The sequence below is a fragment of the Equus asinus genome, chromosome 21, assembly GCF_041296235.1.
Source record: "Equus asinus isolate D_3611 breed Donkey chromosome 21, EquAss-T2T_v2, whole genome shotgun sequence".
In the NCBI taxonomy this organism is placed as follows: domain Eukaryota; kingdom Metazoa; phylum Chordata; class Mammalia; order Perissodactyla; family Equidae; genus Equus; species Equus asinus.
In genome coordinates this window covers 54428204-54451053 of record NC_091810.1, presented here as the reverse complement: position 1 = coordinate 54451053, position 22850 = coordinate 54428204, and the positions used below count along the sequence as shown (strand labels likewise).

Below are 22850 nucleotides of genomic sequence, written 5' to 3'. Positions count from 1 at the left end.
TTAAAGATAAATTTTAAAAAGTAATAATAAACCCCCAGGTCTCAAAGGAAAATGACCAAGAGATTCAAAAAAGGAGAAAAAACAGACTGGCATCAGTTTGACAGCATAAAGCAAGACAATATTGCAGTAGCATTTTTAAGAAACTTTAAGAAAATTGAACCAATTTTTTTTAATCCAGCCAAGTTGTCCTTCAAGTATAAATGTTAGAAAAGAACAGTCTTAGACATTTAAGAACTTAATAACTCCACATGCTCACTGCAGCATTGTACACAATAGCCAAGATATGGAAGCAACCTAAGTGTCCCTCAATAGATGAATGGATAAAGAAGATGTGGTATACACACACACACACACACACACAAACAGAATATCACTCAGCCATAAAAAAGGATGAAATCCTGCCATTTGTGACAACATGGATAGACCTAGAGGGTATTATGCTAAGAGAAGTCAGTCAGACAGAGAAAGACAAATACCATACGATTTCACTTATATATAGAATCTAAAAACAAAACAAATAAACAAACAAAATAAAATAGAAACAAATGCATAGAAACGAAGAACAAACTGGTGCTCACCAGAGGGGAGGAGAGTAGGTGGATGGGTAAAACAGGTGAAAGCGATTAAGAGGTACAAACTTCCAGTTATAAAATAAATAAGTCATGGGGATGTAATGTACAGAATAGGAAACATAGTTAATAATACTGTAATAACTTTGTATGGTGACATGGTTACTAGACTTGTCTTGGTGATTATTTCATAATGTATCTAAACGTCCAATCACTAAGTTGCACACCTGAAACTAACATAATATTGTATGCCAACTATACTTCAATTAAAAAAAAAACTTAGGAACTCTTCTTGAGGAATCTTTTGCTACTCAAAGTAGGGTTCATGGCCCACAGCATTGGCATCATCTGGGAGTATGTAAGGAATAAAAATCTAGACCCCACTCAAGAGGACCAAATGGTTAGTATGCCCATTACTGTTTGAGAAGCACTGCACTAAAGAAGAAGTTTCACAGAATAGAGATGACTAGGGAAACTTTGGCGAGATGACTGATGGAAAGCACCAAGGAGATTTAACTGCTTATCTAGGACTGAAAAAAGATATATGTAAATGCTAAATATTCTGACAAAGTATACATAATTCAACTGAAATAATGAGAGGAAAAGGAAAAAGCAAAATACATTAATTATCAAACAGATAATACATAATCAAAGGATGTTATTTAAAATTGACAAACCAAATAGTAGAAATATAAGTAAAGGCAAAGGGAATTAAGGACATTACAGAAGGTAAAACTATAAAAGTACAAAACAAACCTTAAATACTTCCCCACAAAAACAGAGTAAAGAAACAGACCACGCAGAGAAAGAAATACAGTAAATATAACATAACACCATAGTATATATAACATAAAATAACATGACAAAGTTGAGACCAAACACATCAGCCATCTCAATTAATAAAAATGGGCGTAACACATGAATTAAAAGTAAAATATTTCAAACTGTCTTGCAAAAGAAAACCCAATTCTATGCAAATGAAGAGACACACATCAATCAAAGTGATTCAGGAAGGCCGAAAATAAAGGTCTACCAGAAAAAAGTAGAAGTATTAAGAAAGCAGGGGATACAATTCTAATATCAGACAAAGTAGAATTTACGTCAAAAAGCATAAAAAATGACAAGGAAGTATTTTTATAATGTTAAAGATTGCAATTCAAAATGAAAATATAGCAGCTACAAATCTCTATGCACCAAATAACATAGCAACTACATTCATAAACCAGAAGCTACAGTAGATGTTTTGTAACAGCAAAACACTATTTATTAGGAGACTTTAACATCACTCTTAAAACAAGACAAGTGGACAAAAAGTAATGTAATTTAGGAGACCTAAACAATATGTTTAACAGGGTGGAACTTACAGAGAAACAGACATAGATACTGATAACATTACATGCTTATAATACAGGATTATAGCTTCTTCTCAAGCACACATTGGAACGCTGAAAAACCTGATCCTATGTTAGGTCATAGAAAAAGTCTCAAACTCAAGTGGCATGTATGTATCTAAAAGGCAAAATCTGAATATTCTTTCAACTAAAACCTAAATGTGCAATAAAATTAATAAACTCTAGGAAAAAAGACAAAACATAAGTCTACGGTCATGAGTACAGGTATTCTAACTTTTGACCACATCCACATACTGTTTAACTAATATACAACTATTTTGAAGACAAAACAAAAGGATTAGATTAAAGCAAACTCTATTTTACTTTGGAGAAATATTTTTAACATTCTTTAAAATTACAAATCCTGGCTTACTCCTTACCCAAAGAATTCATGAAGATCTACTTCATTTTAATCTTAGATTTGTAAGTTATTCCACCTTTTCCAAACTGTTTTAGGAGAATGAAAGTAAAATAAGGGCTTCTCATGACTCAGATTAAATTCTCTATCTTCTGATGTCTATGGCAGAATTTTCTTTGCATTAATACTTTAAAATTTAAAATGAAAAGTTACCATACTATATTTCTGCTTTGTAACTGCTATAAAAATACATATAGCAGGTCTCAAAAATGAAAATACTCTAGAGTGTGTGATTCACAATTCTGTCATTTACATGGTAATTAAAAATATAATAAAAAGCCGACAGCATTGTTACAAGTCCAGCAATGTTTTGCCCAATAAACGGAAATCCTCATCACTGAGAGTCACCACAGACATGTCCCCAGCTAGTATCCTATCGATGCATTTGGCAGCCTCATATGTGACATCTACTGTATCTTGCAAGGGAGAAGAGCAGAATCACAAGCAGCCAAAATTAAAGTCTCAAAGATTCCCACAGAGATATTAAAAACGCAAAAAGGAAACTAGAGGCCTAATAGTCAAAAGGACAAGGACTCAGTCTCTCTAAATAAAGAGGCAATAGTAACCGATGCTTTGATGGTTGCAAATGCTTTGCCTTTACTTAAACTTCCCATATTTAATGGCTCAAAATTCCTCCTAAGTATTTAGGAAAAACAGAAACCCAACAGCCACCATCACTGACTTGCCATCCTCACTCAGTTCAGAAGTGATTTTTTTACTAAATATGAAAATACAGGCAAGTGTGTACATGGAGGGAGGGGTAGATAGAAAGACTGGGAAATAGCCTGACTAGGTCCTGGGAAATCACAGTATTTATAATGGGGCCATACGACAGTTCATCCAGTACAATCGTGATTCTTTAACTAATGGCATCCACAGAGATATCTCTATTTGCAGGAATACCTAAAATTCTTAAAACAAAATTATTTTGTTTTTAAACTTTATTTTTAAATCATACAATGAAGTAGACTTTTTAGGTGTAGTTTCATGAATTTTAACACATGCATAGATTTGTGTAACCACCACCATAATCAGGGTACAGAACAGTTCCATCACTCCCCAGAATCTCTCATGCTCTATCTTTATAGTCATACAAAACAAAATTAATTTTCATTCACATTATTTTAGTGCTTTTTCCCACAAAAGAGTAAAACAAAATAAAATAACAAAAGCAGTCCCTCCAAAACATCCAGGAGTCACTAACCCAGCGACTCAAAAAACAAAGCAATATGGTAAGGTCTCCGTGTGCTCAGTTCCTTTTTCAGGCCTCGTGAAGACGAGAATTCACATAACAGACGTGCCCTGCTCCAAAGCTATATTTCTCTCTTTAGGGATCTCTGATGGTTGTTCCTGTTCCACACCAGCCAGACATTCTCTGTTCTCTCGGTCTTTGTGGCCTCTCTGCCTAGCCCCAGGCCCCAAGCACAGCCCAAGACAAGAGCAAAACGGTCACAGAAGAACGAATAAGAAAGAAGCCTAAAAAAGGGGTTGCCAGCAGAAAAGAGGCAGCGATACATTTCAGAGGACAGAAATGAGAAGGGAAATGTAGAAGAAAGCTGAGAGATACGTAGGGGTGAGGGAGAAAGAGAGACATAGGCGAAAATGAGAGCGAGAAAGGGGCTGAAAACTGGAAGGTCAAGGCAAGCTGACCCAAAGCACTGTATCACTGAGGCGAAGCCACCCCCATCCCCAAATTCTCTCTCCTCAGGATAAATTATTTCAAGCAAAACTTCCAGGTCAAAGAGTTTAAATATGTGTTTAAATTTTATGAAGCTTATTTAAAATTTAAAAGAAAAGCAACCTCAAATACTCCCTAATCCAATGCATTTTTGTTGAATTATGCTGCTAAAACTATTCTTCTCCCAGAGTTACACAATGAACTGTGTAAATATGCTTTGACCTTAGGAGCAGTTCCACAGAAATTCATTCTTATTAAAAAATTATAATAAACGCACAAGAAGACTGCTCCTTTGCTTTGGCTCCAATCCAACCCTGGTACCATCCTTGGCAAAAAGCAGGACAAAATATTTGTTATTAATAAGCAGCTTTTGCTTTTCCTAACCTGTAGGTAAAACTGATCCAAACCTGAAATAACAAGTGTGCCAGTCATCCTCCTTCAACCTGTCATTTACTCCTGATACAAGAACTTCTATTATCCTGAAAAGGTCAAAACTGCTTTGTAAAATACCATTCAAGTCATAAATTCTAAATTTCAATGGCATCAGAGATTGTCTTACATATGCATTCCTTTACATTAAAAAGTTTCTTCAATTAGCAATAGCATCCTTATTTGTACTAAACAACTAGATGCTAAACAAAATCACTAAATTCTGCTCATGAATCATTATTCTTAAATATATTTGTTTATTTGCACATTAAATATCCCTGGAAGCATGTACAAGAAACCTATCACATTGGCTGCCTCCATGGAAGGGAATTTATTAACAGGCAGATAGAGATAGAGGAATTTTATCACTGTGTTTTTGAACCTTTCAAGTTTTGAATCATGTAAATGCATCACTATGCAAAGAATAAACACAAAAAATTTAAATAAAGAAGACAATTATTTCTGTAAGGAAATTCCTTTCTAGTTTCCATGCTGTCAGTGAACAACAAAAATGAAACCATATCAAAAGATACTATCAGATATCAAGCCACAGGGAGCATGAGGCAGACTACCACTGTCCATACAAAAGGTGTATACGGGAAAGAACAGCTTCTCCGAAAACTTGATTAAAAATTATATGTAGAGGGGCCAGCTCCAGTGGCCTAGTGGTTAAGTCCAGTGCATGCTGCTTCGGCAGCCCGGGTTCAGTTCCTGGGTGCAGACCTACACCACTCTGTTAGCAGTCATACTGTGCTGGTGGCCCACATACTAAAAAATAGAGGACGACTGGCACAGTTGTTAGCTCAGGGTGAATCTTCCTCAACAAAAAGAAAAGAAAATTATACTTATAAACCAAAAGGAGGAGCTGAGAAGGAATGCTTGGGGCCAGTTCTTTCTCCCAGAGGTTAAAATGGCCAACTGGGGGCCAGCCCTGTGGCCAAGCGGTTACGTTTGTGTGCTCTGCTTCAGCAGCCCAGGGTTTCGCCAGTTCAGATCCTGGGCACAGAACCTAGCAACACTTATCAAGCCATGCTGAGGCAGCATCCCACAGAGCAGAACTAGAAGAACCTACAACTAGAATATACAACTATGTACTGGGGGGCTTTGGGGAGAAGAAGAAAAAAAGCAAGACTGGCAACAGATGTTAGCTCAGGGCCAATATTTTAAAAAGAAAAAAGGCTGCTTTAAAAAGAAATAGCCAACTGAATACCTTCACCTGTTTTCAGAACTCTGTTCATCCACATGCACATGTGTGTGCACACCTGTGCGTGCAGGAAAACACTGCAGCTGAGGTACCAGCCAAGGTCATGAGCAGCACAGCCTCTATAGGGTGCATTTCGTTGACCCACACAACACTCTTGACAACACCAAGGTGCAGAGCCAAAGGGCGGAGGCTGCGTCTCTGCAGAACGGTCGCTGAGCCCTGTGTCCACTTGGAAATGAACAGCCACAGAGGAGGACTGTGGCACAGATAGCTTCCAAGTCAGGTTTGGGAACAACACAACAGGCACTGTTCCTGCTCAGGAGCATGAATGTTATTGACATCCAACGACTTCCCTGGAAAGGAGAGGATAAAGTATTCAACTAGAGGTCAGAGCACCGTCTACTAGTCCACGAGGAGAGAAGGACTAGAGCCAGAATGCAGAGCAACTATCACTAAGCACACGTATAGCTCAGCTGACACGTTTTTCCATACCTAGACATTTTCAATGAAGGAAGCAGACTACTGACTTACATTTTAGCATGAGCTCCTTATCTTTCTGTGAACTACTAATAAACAGTTCTCAGACCAGCACAGTGTGCAGATCACACTTAAACGAGTACTATAAACTACGATGAGTGCAAATGACAGCGAGCTTTAGTGACACATTGACCAAGACAACAGGAGAAAAATCCTGGAAATCCAAATTCCATTAATCTCAACTATGTGTGAACCAATAACTATGATATCAGTTGATAAGGGCTTGAGATAGGACCATTCCCAAACACTAGATTTTAAACCACTTCTTTCTCCCAAAGGAATGAAGAAGCAGGACTTTGCACCCTAGTTTTGAAAGGTTGCTGACTCTTATTTTAAAGCATAAAAACTACAAGGTAAGTACTCAACAAGTATCTGTTACCCAAGTGATAAATCAACTTTGAATTGGATCACAGTCACACACATCTTTTCTATTTTAAAAAACATTCCTCAGGTTAAACCCTTAAATAGCTTCTTGGCTTAGGATATTTTATAGACTATTTAAACACTCCTCAGAAAAGTCAGACTCATGAGTAAATTTAACCTTCCAAGTTTTTTTAAATGTTTCTTTTAGTTTGAAATTATTTATTTAAAAATCACCAAACACAAACTTTATGGTTTTTAATGACTCCACTAACTGACATGGACCTTGACCCCACCCTCATTAGAACACTGGAATTCTCAATTGCTGCCCCCGTGCTGCTCCTATGGCCCTTCTACAAGTCCTGCTGATTCCAGAAGCACATGAAGAATACCTTGTGCCTTTAAAAGGCTTAAACAGCAGCGGCATATTACTTTCCACACATTTATCTGCATTTATTGCATGACCCACATTCTGAAAACAACGAAACATAAAACAGCTGATGATTTTTGTTCTTCAGCTTGATCAGGGAAGTTTGAAATGTCTGAGAACTATGGCTCACGCAGTTACTTGCCTCTCATCAGCAAAACAATTCTAAGGATGAGCAGCTCCCTTTATGTTGAAAAGGAGGTATGAGGACTCAAAGAAAGAAAAGCCAAAGAGGTCCACTTCTCTTAACATGTTCCTTTTAGCAACATCTCTAAAAATTATTCAATTATAAAATCTTATTTGGAGTTTTAAAAGAGCCACTTGCTATATAAAATCAAATTTTAGATTAATTGGTTTTAGGTTGTTTCATTCTTAATTAGTTTTGAAAAAAAATACTTCTTTCATCTTATAAACATGTCCTGAGCCACAGACAAAAGATTTTCCAAAAGAGATTTTTCAAAAAGTTTTCATAGATTTTTAAATTTATTTTTTAAATTACACAATAAAAACCACTAATCTTGGTGTAGAGCTCTTTGAGTTTTAACATATGCACTGAGCTATGAAACCATCGCCATAATCAAGATGGACTATTCCATCACTCCAAAACATGCCCTTAGGCTGGACCTTTGTTGTCAAACGTTCACCTTACTCCTAACTCTGGCAACCACCTTCAGTGAATTTCTATGTCCACATTTAGACTGGATGCCTATTACAACAATCTGCAGGACAAATCTAACAGCATAGAGAAGACAAAGCAGTGAGCTCCCCCACAGCCTTGCTCTTCTGTCCTTCCTAAACCCTCAGTGAGTAAGGGGCTTACAGGCTGTAGAAGAGTATCGCTGACCTATCAGAGAGCTCCTCTGTTTCCTTGTGGTTTCCTTTCTAGAGCTGATTACCATAAGAGATTATTAATAAACTGTAGTCTTTCTGCTCCAATCTCACCACCTTTTTGCTGTGAAATACTCCCTCCTGAGTTCCTTGTGCACCAATGACCACATCACAGACTTAATTATTAGCACAGATGGTGCCAATTAGTTTCGACGTGAAGTGCTGAAATGGAAAGGATAATGGAAGCACTATGACCTTGCTTGTACATGTAGAAATGGTCACAGCTGGGGCCCACTGACAGCAGCTTGGGGATAATCATATCTGTACATTCTGCAGCTCATCTTCCACCTTGTGCTCAAGCTGCCAAGGAGAAACTTGATCTTCAGGCTCAGAATAGGCATATCTTATAAAAAAATAGACACCCATAAACACATTCACACACCCATGAATATACACACGCATCCATATGTGTGTGTGTTTAAAACATGGCATTTATATTCCTTCAGTTGGAAGATAAGAGTTTTAAAAATATGTAAATAAGAAATTTCTTAGAAAGTAATCAACATTCAAAATCTTTCTTTCCCTTCCTTTCATAGTTCTAAATATCTTTGGAAATAGTCCATTTTTAGTAACATTTATAACATAATGGAATTGGGAACGCATTTTATTAATTAGGAAGAAACTATAGTGGTGATATTAACACCTCACATTTATAAGCACCTTGAAAGTCTACAAGACACTCTCACACAGGTTTTAATTTAATCCAGTCTTTGCAACATGGCACCTTGGGGGACTACTAAAGAAACTAAAGCCCCTGTGAAGTTTTTAAGCCACAGACTAAAGCGAGGGGAAGGGAGAAGGAAAACAGAAGTAACAACAAAATAAAAGAACAATTACAACATACCAAAATAATTAGAAAAATTAGTAACTGGTCAAATTGATACCATTTCACCAAATCCAACTAATATATCAATGTCTATGATGCTAAAAAATGAAACTCAAGCCTGGACCAATTTTTGATACAAAATTCCAGTGCAGAAAGCAGTTAAGTATTTCTTGAAGGGAGATCTGACCGAGAGTACTAACACAACATTTTTGGTTTGGGGTATTGAAATTGGCAACTTTCCTAAAGGAAATTGCTTATTAAGCAGGGTATAGACGTGGATGAATGGGGATTTAGAGTTTACACAGTGAAGGGAAGTGAACACTGCAGCCACGCCTTTGAGTATTTTAAAGGAGACCATTTTGGAATGATGTGTAAACGGATGTAAATTTCATCATGAGCCATGAGCCCTCCCTTAGGTGCCCGACCTGTGGCCCCTCATCCCCAATTCATGCGCTTCACTCTCCCTGAGAAAACCCATACGGTCTCTGATTCCACCATTCCCATGCTCGCCCCTGCCCCTGGAGCTACCCCAATGTCCCGATCTGGTACGGCAGGGGGCCCCTGTGAAGGAAGAGTGGGAGGTTAGGGCAGCTCCAGACGCAGAGCCTAAACTTTCTAGGACAAGAAACAGGTTAGGTTAACCACTGTTAACACCTTAAAAGAATGTGAAGTAATTTGCAAAAATCAGATGCCAATAAAATCATACTATACAGATTATGTACTATCCATCAGTTTGGAGGGCACTGGGTTCTTCAAGAAAACAAATATCGTCCATTAACTGACAAAGTTTCATACTCCCCAAGGAAAGAAGAAATTCATTTAGGTGGCATATCTGGCACCAGTAATTCCCCAGTTAATCAAAAAAGTTAGCTAAAATGAGGAATCATAAAAAATGCGTAAGTTTAACGTTTTATTTTAGCAAACATTTAAATGTTTTTTATTTTATTTAAAATAATTTAAATATTTCTTATAAATAATTTTAAATAATTATTTTAAAATAATTTTATTTAATGTTTTAATTTTTTTGCAAATCTTTTAATGTCGGGCCAAGGCCTTTCCTTTGAGAAGGTCCAGTGATGGAGTTTCTCACTGTTTTCCATGCATAAGTAACACCCATAGGACAATGTTGAAGATCCCCAGGATTGTTTTCTTTAAAGAAGAGTGAAAACTTAAAAGACACTCACAAAGCAATGTGAAAACAGAATCTGGAAGCTGTCCATATTTTTATGATTTTTCCCTAATCTTTTATAATTGCCTCATCTTTATCCAATCTGATAGTAATTTGTCTTTATGGAGTCTTTCCAAAGGTTTTCAGAGAAACGACAGCTCTCCCTGTTTTAACACACACATTTCATCAGTTTTCATTCCATTTAATTAAATTATGCCAATTACAGTAACAAAAATACCACACATAAACAGATTTAGGAACAAAATGCCTCTTGGTGAGCACTTAGCTCAGAGAGTGGACATCTTCCCCATGGTTCCCACCCAACAGGCTGGGAGAGCCGGCACCAGGATGGGCACTGTCAGGAGAGGATGGAGAGAGCTGAGTCACCTGGGGAAGGTTAGAAAGGAAGCCTTCTACTGTACACATTTATCTTTGAGGATTCCGTCTGCAAGCATTTCCAAAGCCAGGGCTGTATCTTAGTGAGGCCTGGCTTATTTTAAGCACACAATACGTATGAATTCATTGAAAGAATCTGCCTAGACTGTCTTTAATTATTCCCACACCATTAAGAGAACACAGTGTTGCATTTGGATAACTGAAGAGGGGACAGGCCATAAAAAGATCAGACAATTACCAAGATTATCACAGGAATAGAGGAAACAAAAGGAAGAAGGAAAAAAACCCAGTTCAACAATTCCAATGAAAAGTACCCTAATCTGAAAATCAAAAACCTTATTTACCCTCTCAGGAACCCAAAACACACTCTGACACTGGGAAGTGGTGACCAGATGAAGAGCTGGTTGTGGGTTCCCTCCTAGACAAGTTTTTAAAATGAATTCTCAGAGTTTAATCAGATCTTTCAAATACGTAAAGAGACTTCTATGAGAACAGATTTTTTTTCCAAAACAACAATATTAACTAACGAATACTGAATATTTAATCTTGCAGGCACTGCCAGGCAAGCATATTGCATGCATTTATTCATTAAGTCTCATAACAGCTGTAGGTACTGAAGTCACTCAAAGACACATAGCTTGTCAACGGTGGAGCCAGGATTCGAATCCAGAGCCCATGTTCTTAACCACTGTACTACACTGACTAATCTGGCTCACTTTTTCTTATAAATAATATAATTTTAATATTTTGCCTAAGGATTTTGTTAGTATACTTCCCAAAGGTACAGTATCAAAGTCTTCACTTTATAAAGTGAAATTAATTCTTAAATAACTGCTATTAACTATACGTTCACTGAAAAAATATATATATATGACATTCACTCATTAACAAACATTTAACAAGCAACTGTTCAATCACTTAAAGACAAAGAGTTAAAATAACTCACTGGACACTTCGCAGTTATTGAATGTTTACTGCGTGCCAAACCATGCTCATGCTCTCAGGAAGTTCAGAGTCTGGCGGAAGAGACACATGATTATCACACAATTTTAGCAAATGCTAAGTAGAAATTTTCACGAAGGGCTCTGGCATGTCCAAGGGTTTCCGGAATGGGACACCAGGGGAGTGAAGGGGAAAAGGAGACTCCAAAGAATCTGGCATTTGATTGAGGCATTTCTTCCGTGAGCCATGGAGTTTTATATAAGGAAGGTAGCAGAGGAGAAACATGATCAGAATTTCATTTTGGAATAACCACTCTAGAAGTGAAGAGCATGGGGCAGAGGAGAGAAAGCACAAAAACCAGAGGCTAGTGAGGACCTACTGTAAAAATCTAGCTAAGAACTGTTGAGTTTAAATGAGTGAATTGTATGGTATGTGAAATATATCTCAACAAAGCTGATTTAAAAAATACTTCTAGACGAGAAATGGTAAGATGCTAAACTCAAAGCATGCCAACGGTAACAGGGAAGAGAGACTAAACAGATTATTCACAAGTCAGAATCAGTAAGACTTGATGAGTGATGGATGGGTGGGAGGGAGGGCTGGACTGAGGTGTGGGAACAAGATCAGGAAGACAGAAGATAAACGGAGTCATGTCAGAGGATGGAAATAGGCACGTAAGAGAGGGCGATTAACACATAAACAAGAAACTGTAACACAAACAAAACCAATTCCATGTTATGATGGAGAACCAAGCTTGTATATATCAATGGGCAGACGGAGACATACAAGCTAACTGCTAAAGGACTGACTCATTAACAGTGGTGGTACTGTTAACTGTTAATCACTTGTTCACTTCCTCCTCTGGGTCAGACACGGTGCCCATCTCTTCTTGTGTACATTACCAAGGTCTTCATTTTACATCTGAGGAAACTGAGGTTCACAGAGATTAAGAGGAAGAGTCAATATTCTAATTTAGCTACCTCCTGACTCTGACACCCCAAGATGGTTTCCATGTGGCGATACTGCCTGCTTAACAAGCACTGATGATAATGACAATAAAGACAGTGAAAGCTTCATTCCGCCATTGCTGAGCCGGTTAGAATTACAGCTTGCATCTGCTGTGCCTCAACTAAGTGCCCAGCTCTGTGTTTGGCATTTCACACTGTACATCTTGTCACTATCTCACCTTGTAAGACTGGTAATAAGACCCGCAATTTATTAAGCACCTGCTCAATGCTGGACACTGTGATTAGAGTCAGACGTGTATTTCTACTCCTCAGAGCCCCCCTACAAGGGAAGCTGCCCTGGCCTCAATCTGTAGTCAAGGAAATAGGCTTACAAGACAAGTGACTGGCCCAGGGCCACAAGCACGAAGAGGGCGGTACAGGGATAGAATCTCCATAGTCTGAAATATCCATATGCAGAGAGAAATATAGATAGAAATATAAATCCAGAGAGACAGCGGGTGTGAGAGCACAAGAACAAGCACATATGTGACAAGATGTTCAAAATTACTGAATCCTAATAAACGATGTATAAGAATTATCTGTATTGTGCTTGCAACTTTTAAGTCTGAAACTATTTTCTAAAAATAGGAAAATAAACCCTGTGAGTCAGGGCATAAAAGAAACGTTAGGACTGAGTCCCTTCTCAGAAGACGTTTTAGTTAGTACAAACAGATGAGAATCAATTCTGTTTCTAAGCAGCTCTGGTAAAAAAAAAAAAATCACATAACTTACCTTTTTTTTAAAAAAAGAAACTGCAATTAAGCGATATTTTTAAAACTACCAATTAAACATGCATGGTGCAGACTGGCTTGGTGGGCACCAGGACCCAAACATTATAAATGCAGTGTAACTTCTGGGGTGAGCAACTAATTCATTTTCACCTCAGAAGAAGAACAGCTTTTAGTAGGTGAATTGTTAACATTCAAAATGTTTGGTGCATCTTGCCAAGTTTAGAATTAAAAGAAAACTGTGAATGTGTTTGACACTAATATGAAAGATTATCAAACATTTGATATTTAGAGGATTTTAGGCGACTTCTACTTTTTTAGGAATTGGAGATCTCTTTGTAATTCTGCATTTAAAGTAGTGATCTTTTGTTTGAAATTGTATCAAAGAAGTGAACTAAATTCGTCTCAAAAGTGAGGATGATGATGATTATTTGGATATCAATTTCATACTGTGGGCTGAACTTTATGACACTGCCAATATTTGACTCTTTTTAACCTAGAAAATGATAGTTTCATATGGTTTCATCATACGGTTTTAGACATTGGTAGGCTAGTCTCTTGATCAGTCTATGATAAATTTCCGTAACTATTTTACATACAAAAGCATAGTGTTCACATGTTCCTAGTTTCCAAAGACGACACTAGATGGCAGTAAATACACAAACGTTGTAACATGACACTGAGTTACCAAGATACAATAAGTATCATTTTTGCCTTTTATTCAATTTTATGCTGCTCTAAATCAAGCTTTAAAAAAAATCCTGAGGAACCAAAAACCTAAATAAAATTCAAGTTTCCCGGCTTCGAAAATGTGAACCAGAAAAGCTACTGAAATGATCAATTCATCCACAATTTAAATTATGAGAATACTATCAACATCAATTTTATAAAATTGTTACATTTTCTAAGTCTTCTTTGTTTTGTTAAATTATAATCACACAATATATTTTAAATATTACTTTGGAGAAAAATACTTTAAGATATCTAAAATTGCTTTTTGCATCAAGATGTTAATTTATACAAGAATTTACTTTACATATATTTATGGCTTATTTATTATCGCTTTTTTGAATTAGTGAAATTTCTACTCTTTTACGTGCCATGAATGAATATATGAAAGTACGGCATATTGTTAGTATAATATGCTACTAGCAAAACATTTTTTTAAAACTCAATAATTAATACTAACACTGTATTTAGATTCCAGGAAAAAATAGAAAATAAAATATAACTTTAAGATTTTACTTTCTTATTTGAAAATACATCTGCAGACCAGAAAGAAAAATCTTAGAAACATGATCATTTCATCCATTGATGGTTTTGATTAACTTTTGTAACATTCTGAACTAGAATTCCAGTATGACTTTACAAACTTATATGATAATAAACCAAAAACTTATACTTTCTAATTTATTTGCAAACTTTTCACTTTTTGGATTCATTACAAGACCAGATGGCATTCAGCTCAGGTCTCAGCAACACTAGAATAAAATTAGCTAACTTAGTAATTTTTTGGTTAGTTCTAACACTTTCTCTGAGCTTAATTTGTTCTGACACACAAAATTCTCAATTTAGAAACCAAAGCTAGGGTCCTCTCAAAAGTAGGAAAGTTGATAAAATAAAACAAATAAATCTTCAAATATACTACTGTGATAGAAAGAGAGAACTTATTTTAATACCAATCTGTGCCAAAATAACCCAATTTTTGATCAACAGTATAAAAAAATTAGAAAAGAGATAGCTATAATTACCTCAACCACGTTAAAACAAACACACATCCAAATAGACAAAATGATCTTGAAAAATAAGAACAAAGTTGGGTGTCCACACTTCCTGATTTCAAAACTTACCACAAGGCTATGGTAATCAAAGCAGAGTGGTATGGCATAAAAGTAGACATATACTTATCCCCAAACTCACCAAGTTATGTGCATTAAATATGTATGCTTTTCTATGTCAATCATACCTCAATAAAGTGGTTTTTAAGAAACGGCAGACATACAGCACAATGGAATAAAGTGCCCAGAAATAGACCCTTACATATATGAGGAAATGATTTTTGACAAGATGCTAAGACAATTCACTGGGGAAAGGACAGTCTTTTCAACAATCTTGGGAAAACTGGAAATCTACATGCAAAAGAATGAATTTGGATGCTTTCCTTACATCATATATAAAAATTAACTCAAAATGGATCAAAGACCTAAACTTAAGACCTAAAACTATAAAACTCCTAGGAGAAAACATAGGGCAAAAGCTTCATGGCATCAGATTTGGCAATGATTTCTTGGATATGACACCAAAAGCACAGGCAAAAAAAGAAAAAACAGGTAAGTTGGACTTCTGTGCATCAAAGGATGTATCAATAGAGTGAAAAAGCAACCCACAAAAAGGGAGAAAATATTTATAAAACATATATCTAATAAGGGATTAATATCCAGAATGTTTAAAGAACTCCTATAACTCAATGACTAAAAAATAAACAATACAATTTAAAAAATGGGCAAAGAACTTGAATAGACATCTCTCCAAAGATATACACATGGCCAATAAGCGCATAAAAAGACACTCAACATCACTGATCATTAAGGAAATGCAAATCAAAACTACAATGAAATACCACCTCACACCCATTAGGATGACTATTTTCAAAAAAACAGAAAACAACAAGCATTGACAAGGGTGTGGAGAAATTGGCACCCTTGTGCACTGCTGATGGGAATGTAAAATGGTACAGCCACTATGGAAAATGGTATGAAGGTTCCTCAAAAAATTAAACACAGAATTATCATGTAATCCAACTATGTTTCTGGCTATATACTCAAAAGAAGCAAAAACAGGGACACAAACAGATATTTGTACACCCATGCTCATAGCAGTATTCACAATAGCCTAAAGGTGGAAGTAACCCATGTGTCCATCAACAGATGAACAGATACATAAAATGTGGTACAGTCACGCACCAATGATGTTTCGGTAAACGATGGACCACTTATATGACAGTGGTTCCATAAGATTATCATGAAGCTGAAAAATTCCTATCACCTAGTGACATCATAGCTCTTGTAACGTTGTATAGCTGAAGAAAAGGCAAGACAAAAGGAAAGTGCAGGAGAAGAAAAAGAAGAATCCCCAATAAAATTCACAGTGAAGGGTTTAGCAGAAGTATTTACAGAACTCAGCAAGTTCCTTAAAAAGTTTGAAAACATGTACAACACCAAAAGGTTTTCATTAATAGAGAGGAATATTCCTGGAGCATTATCTGCTTACAAGCAAATCTATGATGAAAAAAAGAAACTAAGCAAACCACCATGGATGTATTTCTGAAAAGAGTGACACCTCAAGAATAGCCTCAAAAAAAGGCAGGTCCTTCAGAAGGTATTCCAGAAGAAGGCACTGTCATCATAGGAGTTGACAGCTCCGTGCATCCATTGCCCCTGAAGACTTTCCAGTGGAACAGAAGATGTGGAGATGGAAGTCAGTGATGTGGATGATCCTGACCCTGTGCAGGCCCAGGCTAACGTGTGTTTGTGTCTTAGTTTTTAACAACACAGTTTTAAAAGTAAAATAACATTTAAAAAAGAAAAAAGCTTCTAGAATAAGGATATAAAGAAAGAAAATATTTTTGTACAGCTGTACAATGTGGTTGTATTTTAAGCTAAGTGTTATTAAAATGGGTCAAAAGGTTAAAAAATGTTAAAGTCTATAAAGTAAACACATTATAGTAAGCTAAGGTTAATTTATTACTGAAGAAAGAAAAATATTTTTTATAAAGTTAGTGTAGCCTAAGTAACAGCATTTATAAGTCTACAGTAGCGTACAATAATGTCCTAAGCCTTCACATTCACTCACCATTCACTCACCGACTGACCCAGAGCAACTTCCAGTCTTGCAAGCTCCATTCATGGTCAGTACCCTATAAAGGTGTAAGATTTTTCGTCTTTCATACCATATTTATACTATACCTTTTCTATGTTTAGATACACAAATACCATTGTGTTACAATAGCTGACAGTATTCAGTACAGTAACATGCTATACAGGATTGTAGCCTAGGAGCAAGAGGCTATACCTCATAGCCTAGGTGTGTAGTAGGCTATCCCATCAAGGTTTGTGTAAGTACACTCTATGGTGTTCACACAATGATAAAACCACCTAACAACACATTTCTTAGGATGTATTCCTGTCATCAAGCGGCGCATGACTACATATATATATATATATATACACACACAGTGGGATGTCATTCAGTCTTAAAAAGTAAGGAGATTTTGACACATGCTACAACATGAATGAACCTTGAAGACATTATGCTAAGTGAAATACGCCAGACACAAAAGGAAATATATTGTATGATTCCACTTAGATGAGGTTCCCAGAGTAATCAAATTCATAGACACGGATAATAGATTGAGTAGAATGGTGGTTAGTAGGGGCTGGAGGAAGAGAGAAATGGGAAGTTAGTGTTTAATGACCACAGAGTTTCAGTTGGGAAAGGTGAAAAAGTTCTAGAGATGGATGGTGGTGACAATTGCACAACAATGTGAATGTACTTAATGCCACTGAACTGTACACTTAAAAATGGTTAAGAGGGTAAATTTCATATTATGTATGTTTTTACTACAATTAAAAATTTAATCAGTAGAAGGAAGGAAATAATATCAATCAGAGTGGAAATAAAAAATTAGAGACTAAAATGTCAATAGAAAAAAATCAATGAAACTAAGAGCTAGCTCTCTGAAAAGATACACAAAACTGATAGATAAACCTGTAGCTAGACTTACAAAGAAAAAAACAGAGAAGGCTCAAGCAAATAAAATCAGAAATGAAAGAGAAGTTACAATGGATACCACAGAAATACAAAGGATTATAAGAGAATACTATGAAAAGCTATATGCCAACAAACTGGATAACCCAGAAGAAATTAATAAATTCTTAGAATCATACAACCTCCCAAAACTTAATCAAGAAGAAATAGAGAATCTGAATAGAACAATCACCAGTAAAGAGATTGAAATAGTAATCAAAAACTTCCCCAAAAACAAAAGTCCAGGACAAGATGGCCTCTCTGATGAATTCTACCAAACATTCAAGGACGATTTAATACCTACCCTTCTGAAACTCTTCCAAAAAATTGAAAAGGATGGGATGCTTTCTAACTCATTTTACAAGGCCAACATTACCCTGAAACCAAAACAGACAAGAACAACACAAAAAAGGAAAATTACAGGCAAACATCACTGACGAAAATAGATGCAAAAATCCTCAAAAAAAAATATTAGCAAATCAAACACAAAATACATTAAAAGGATCACATACCCTGGTGAAGTGGGAATTATTCCAAAGATGCAAGGATGGTTCAACATCCACAATGTAATCAGTGTAATACACCACATTAACAAGATAAAGAATAAAAATCACATGATCATCTCAATAGATGCAGAGAAAGCATCTGAAAAGATTCAACATCCATTTATGATAAAAATTCTCAATAAAATGAGTATAGAAGGAAAGTACCTCAACATAATAAAGGCCATATATGACAAACTCACAGCTAACATCATTCTCAATGGAGAAAAACTGAAAGCTATCCCTCTAAGAACAGGAACCAGACAAGGACGCCCACTGTCACCACTCTTATTTAACATAGTATTGGAAGTCCTAGCCAGAGCAATCAGGCAAGAAAAAGAAATAAAAGGGATCCACATTGGAAAAGAAGAAGTGAAACTGTCACTCTTTGCAGATGACATGATTTTATATATAGAAAACCCTAAAGAGTCCACTAAAAAACTTTTAGAAATAATAAAGGAATACAGTCAAGTTGCGGGATACAAAATCAATGTACAAAAATCGGTTGCGTTTCTATACACTAACAACTAAGTAGCAGAAAGAGAAATTAAGAATACAATCCCATTTACAATTGCAACAAAAAGAATAAAATACCTAGGAATAAACTTAACCAAAGAGGTGAAAGATCTGTACACCGAAAACCATAAAACATTCTTGAAAGAAATCAAAGAAGACACAAAGAAATGGAAAGATATTCCATGCTCTTGGATTGGAAGAATTAACATTGTTAAAATGTCCATACTTCGTAAAGCAATCTATAGATTCAACGCAATCCCTATCAAAGTTCCAACAACATTTTTTACAGAAATAGAACAAAGAATCCTAAAATTTATATGGAACAACAAAAGATCCCAAATAGCCAAAGGATTCCCGAGAAAAAAGAACAAAGCTGGAGGTATCACACTCCCCAATTTCAAATTATACTACAAAGCCATAGTAACCAAAACAGCATGGTACTGGCACAAAAACAGACACACAGATCAATGGAACAAAATTGAGAGCCCAGAAGTAAACCCACACGTTTATGGACAGCTAATATTCGACAAGGGAGCCAAGAGCATACGATGGAGAAAGGAGAGTCTCTTCAATAAGTGGTGTTGGGAAAACTGGACAGCCACATGCAAAAGAATGAAAGTAGACCATTCCCTTACACCATGCACAAAAATCAACACAAAATGGATTAAACACTTGAATGTAAGACCCGAAACCATGAGACTTCTAGAAGAAAACATAGGCAGTACACTCTATGACATTGGTCTGAGCAGCATATTTTCAAGTCCCATGTCTGACCGGGCAAGGGAAACAAAAGAAAAAATGAACAAATGGGACTACATCAAACTAAAAAGCTTCTGCACAGCAAAGGGAACCATCAACAAAACGAAAAGACAACCTAACAATTGGGAGAAGATATTTGCAAGCCATGTATCAGATAAGGGGTTAATATCCAAAATATACAAAGAACTCATACATCTCAACAACAAAAAAACCAACAATCCAATTAGAAAATGGGCAAGAGATCTGAACAGAGCTTTCTCTAAAGAAGATATACAGATGGCCAACAGGCATATGAAAAGATGCTCAACATCATTAGCTATCCGGGAAATGCAAATCAAAACTACAATGAGGTATCACCTCACTCTGGTCAGAACGGCTATAATTAACAAGACAGGAAACAACAAATGTTGGAGAGGGTGTGGAGAGAAGGGAACCCTTGTTCACTGCTGGTGGCAGTGCAAACTGGTGCAGCCACTATGGAAAGCAGTTTGGAGTATCCTCAGAAAATTAAGGATAGATCTACCATATGATCCAGCTATTCCACTGCTGGGTATATATCCAAAGAACTTGAAAACACAAAGGCATACAGATACTTGCACCCCTATGTTCACTGCGGCATTATACACAATAGCCAAGACTTGGAAGCAACCCAGGTGCCCATCAAGGGACGAATGGATAAAGAAGATGTGGTATTTATACACGATGGACTACTACTCAGCCATAAGAAATGATGAAATTCGGCCATTTGTGACAACATGGATGGACCTTGAGGGTATTATGCTGAGTGAAATAAGTCAGAGGGAGAAAGTCAAATACCATATGATCTCACTCATAAGCAGAAGATAAAAATGACCAAAAAAATAAACAAAACACATAGCATTGGAGATTGGACTGGTGGTTACCATTGGAGAAGGGGGCGGGGGGAGGGCAAAAGGGGTGATAAGGGTCACATGTGAGGGGATGCACTATAATTAGTGTTCGGGTGGTGAACATGATGTAATGTATACAGAATTCAAAATATGATGTACATCTGAAAAAAATAAAAATTAAAAAAAAAAAGAAAGATAGTCCATGCCCGTGGATTGGAAGAATTAATATAGTTAAAATGTCCCATATTACCAAAGGAATCTACAGATTCAATGCAATCCCAATCAGAATCCCAACAACACTTTTCATGGAAATAGAACAAAGAATCTTAAAATTTATGTGGAACAACAAAAGATCCTGAATAGCCAAAGCAATCCTGAGAAAAAAAGAATAAAGCTTAAGGTATCACACTCCCTGATTTCAAAATATACTACAAAGCTATGCTAATCAAAACAGCATGGTACTGGCAGAAAAACAGACAAATGGAACAGAACTAAGAGCCTAGAAATAAACCCACACATCTATGGACAGCTAAGTTTTGACAAAGGAGCCAAGAACAAACAATGAAGAAAGGAAAGTCTCTTCAATAAATGGTGCTGGCAAAACTGGACAGCCACATGCAAAAGAATGAAAGTAGACTGTTACACCGTACACAAAAATTAACTCAAAATCCATTAAAGATTTGAATGTAAGACCTGCAACCATTAAACTCCTAGAAGAAAACAGAGGCAGTACACTCTTTCACATCATCTTAGCAGTATCTTTTTGATAGGCAAGGGAAACCAGAGAAAAATAAACAATTGGGACTACATTAAACTAAAAAGCTGCATGGCAAAGGAAACCATCAACAAAACGAAAAGACAACCTACCAATCGGAAACAGATATTTGCAAATCATCTATCTGATAAGGGGTTAATATGCAAAAAAGTATAAAGAACTTGTACAACTCAACAAAAAAACAACCTGATCAAAAAAATGGGCAGAGGATATGAACAGACATTTATCCAAAGAAGATTTACAGATGGCCAGCAGGCACATGAAGAGATATTCAACATCAATAATTATTAGGGAAATGTACATCAAAACTACAATGAGATATCACCTCACGCCTGTCAGAATGACGATTATTAAAAAGGAATGGCTATCATCAAAAAGGCAAGAAATCACAAGTGTCAGAGAGGATGTGGAAAAAAGAGAACCTTCATACACCAGTGGTGGGCATGTAAATTGGTACAGCCTACAGCCTCTGTGGACAACAGGATGGAGATTCCACAAATTAAAAATAGAAATACAATATGATCCAGCTATTTCACTTGTGGGTATTTATCCAAAGAACACAAAAAACTCTAAATTGAAAAAATATATGCACCCTGTATTCATTTTAGCATTATTAACAATAGTCAAGACTTGGAAGCAACCTAAGTGCCCAACAACGGATGAATGGATAAAGAAGACGTATATATTTGTGATGTATATTTGTAAATATATACAGACACATGATGAAATACTACTAAGCCATAAAAAAGGGTGAAATCTTACCATTTGCTACAACACAGATTGACCTGGAGGGTATTAAGCTAAACGAAATAAGTTAGACAGAGAAAGACAATTACCATATGATTTCACTCACAGGTGAAAGATAAACACAAACATAGATACAGAGAACAGATTGATGGTTACCGGAAAGGAAGGGAATGAGGGGAGGGCAAAAACAGAAAAGGGGCACGTGTATATGGTGACAGATGGCAACTAGACTTTTGGTAGTGAATACGATGAGTCTATACAGAAGTCGAAATACAATGATGTACACCTGAAATTTATATTATGTTATAAACCAATTTTACCTCAATAAAAAAATTTTTAATAAATTAATTAAAAAATAAAATAAAATTTAAAAAAATTTTAAAAGAGGTTAAAATGGTACCTTACCACAATAAAAAAAAAAAAAGCAATTGAAAGAGCAGGACACTTTTAGTTATAATCTCTTCACATCCCCTCACCCTTTGACTTACTCTGGGTGATCTCCATATTTGTAATGATCTCCATATTAATAAATATTGATAACATCAAAGTTATCTCCTCATGAAAGATAAAGTACACACCAAAACAATCACTCTTCTCTTATAAGGATCTAGCCTTGGTAACCAAAGGAAATGCTTCTTGTTTAAAGGTATAAGTCTAGGAAGTAATGAAACAGCCTAAAACATTGCTGGCATTTTGGCCTACGTGGATTAATTTTAAGCTGAAAAATACCTTTCTTCTATGTCATGACTGACTCTAAATCAGCTCATGGCTGCACTTCTGTCTCCCACCGTTGAGGTTACCAGGTATCCCTAACTTAGATCCTACAAGTAGATTACGATGGAGTCAGAATTCAGAGTGAGAGGTCCCC

At 36.2% G+C, this 22850-nt stretch overlaps 1 protein-coding gene across 8 annotated transcripts in view; it reads right to left on the bottom strand.

Annotated features, from left to right (window-relative positions):
- ANO10 (anoctamin 10) overlaps positions 1–22850 on the bottom strand; it is a 216984-nt gene that overhangs the window by 131382 nt on the left and 62752 nt on the right. For 2 of the 8 annotated variants that reach the window (XM_044755018.2, XM_044755016.2), the window contains exon 12: positions 1809–6042. The exons of the other annotated variants lie outside the window; for them this stretch is intronic. In XM_044755018.2, the coding sequence (XP_044610953.2) occupies positions 5809–6042 (234 nt within the window). In that variant the 3' untranslated portion in view covers positions 1809–5808. Of the gene's footprint in view, positions 1–1808; positions 6043–22850 lie in introns of those variants that run through there. 8 annotated transcript variants of the gene reach the window in all.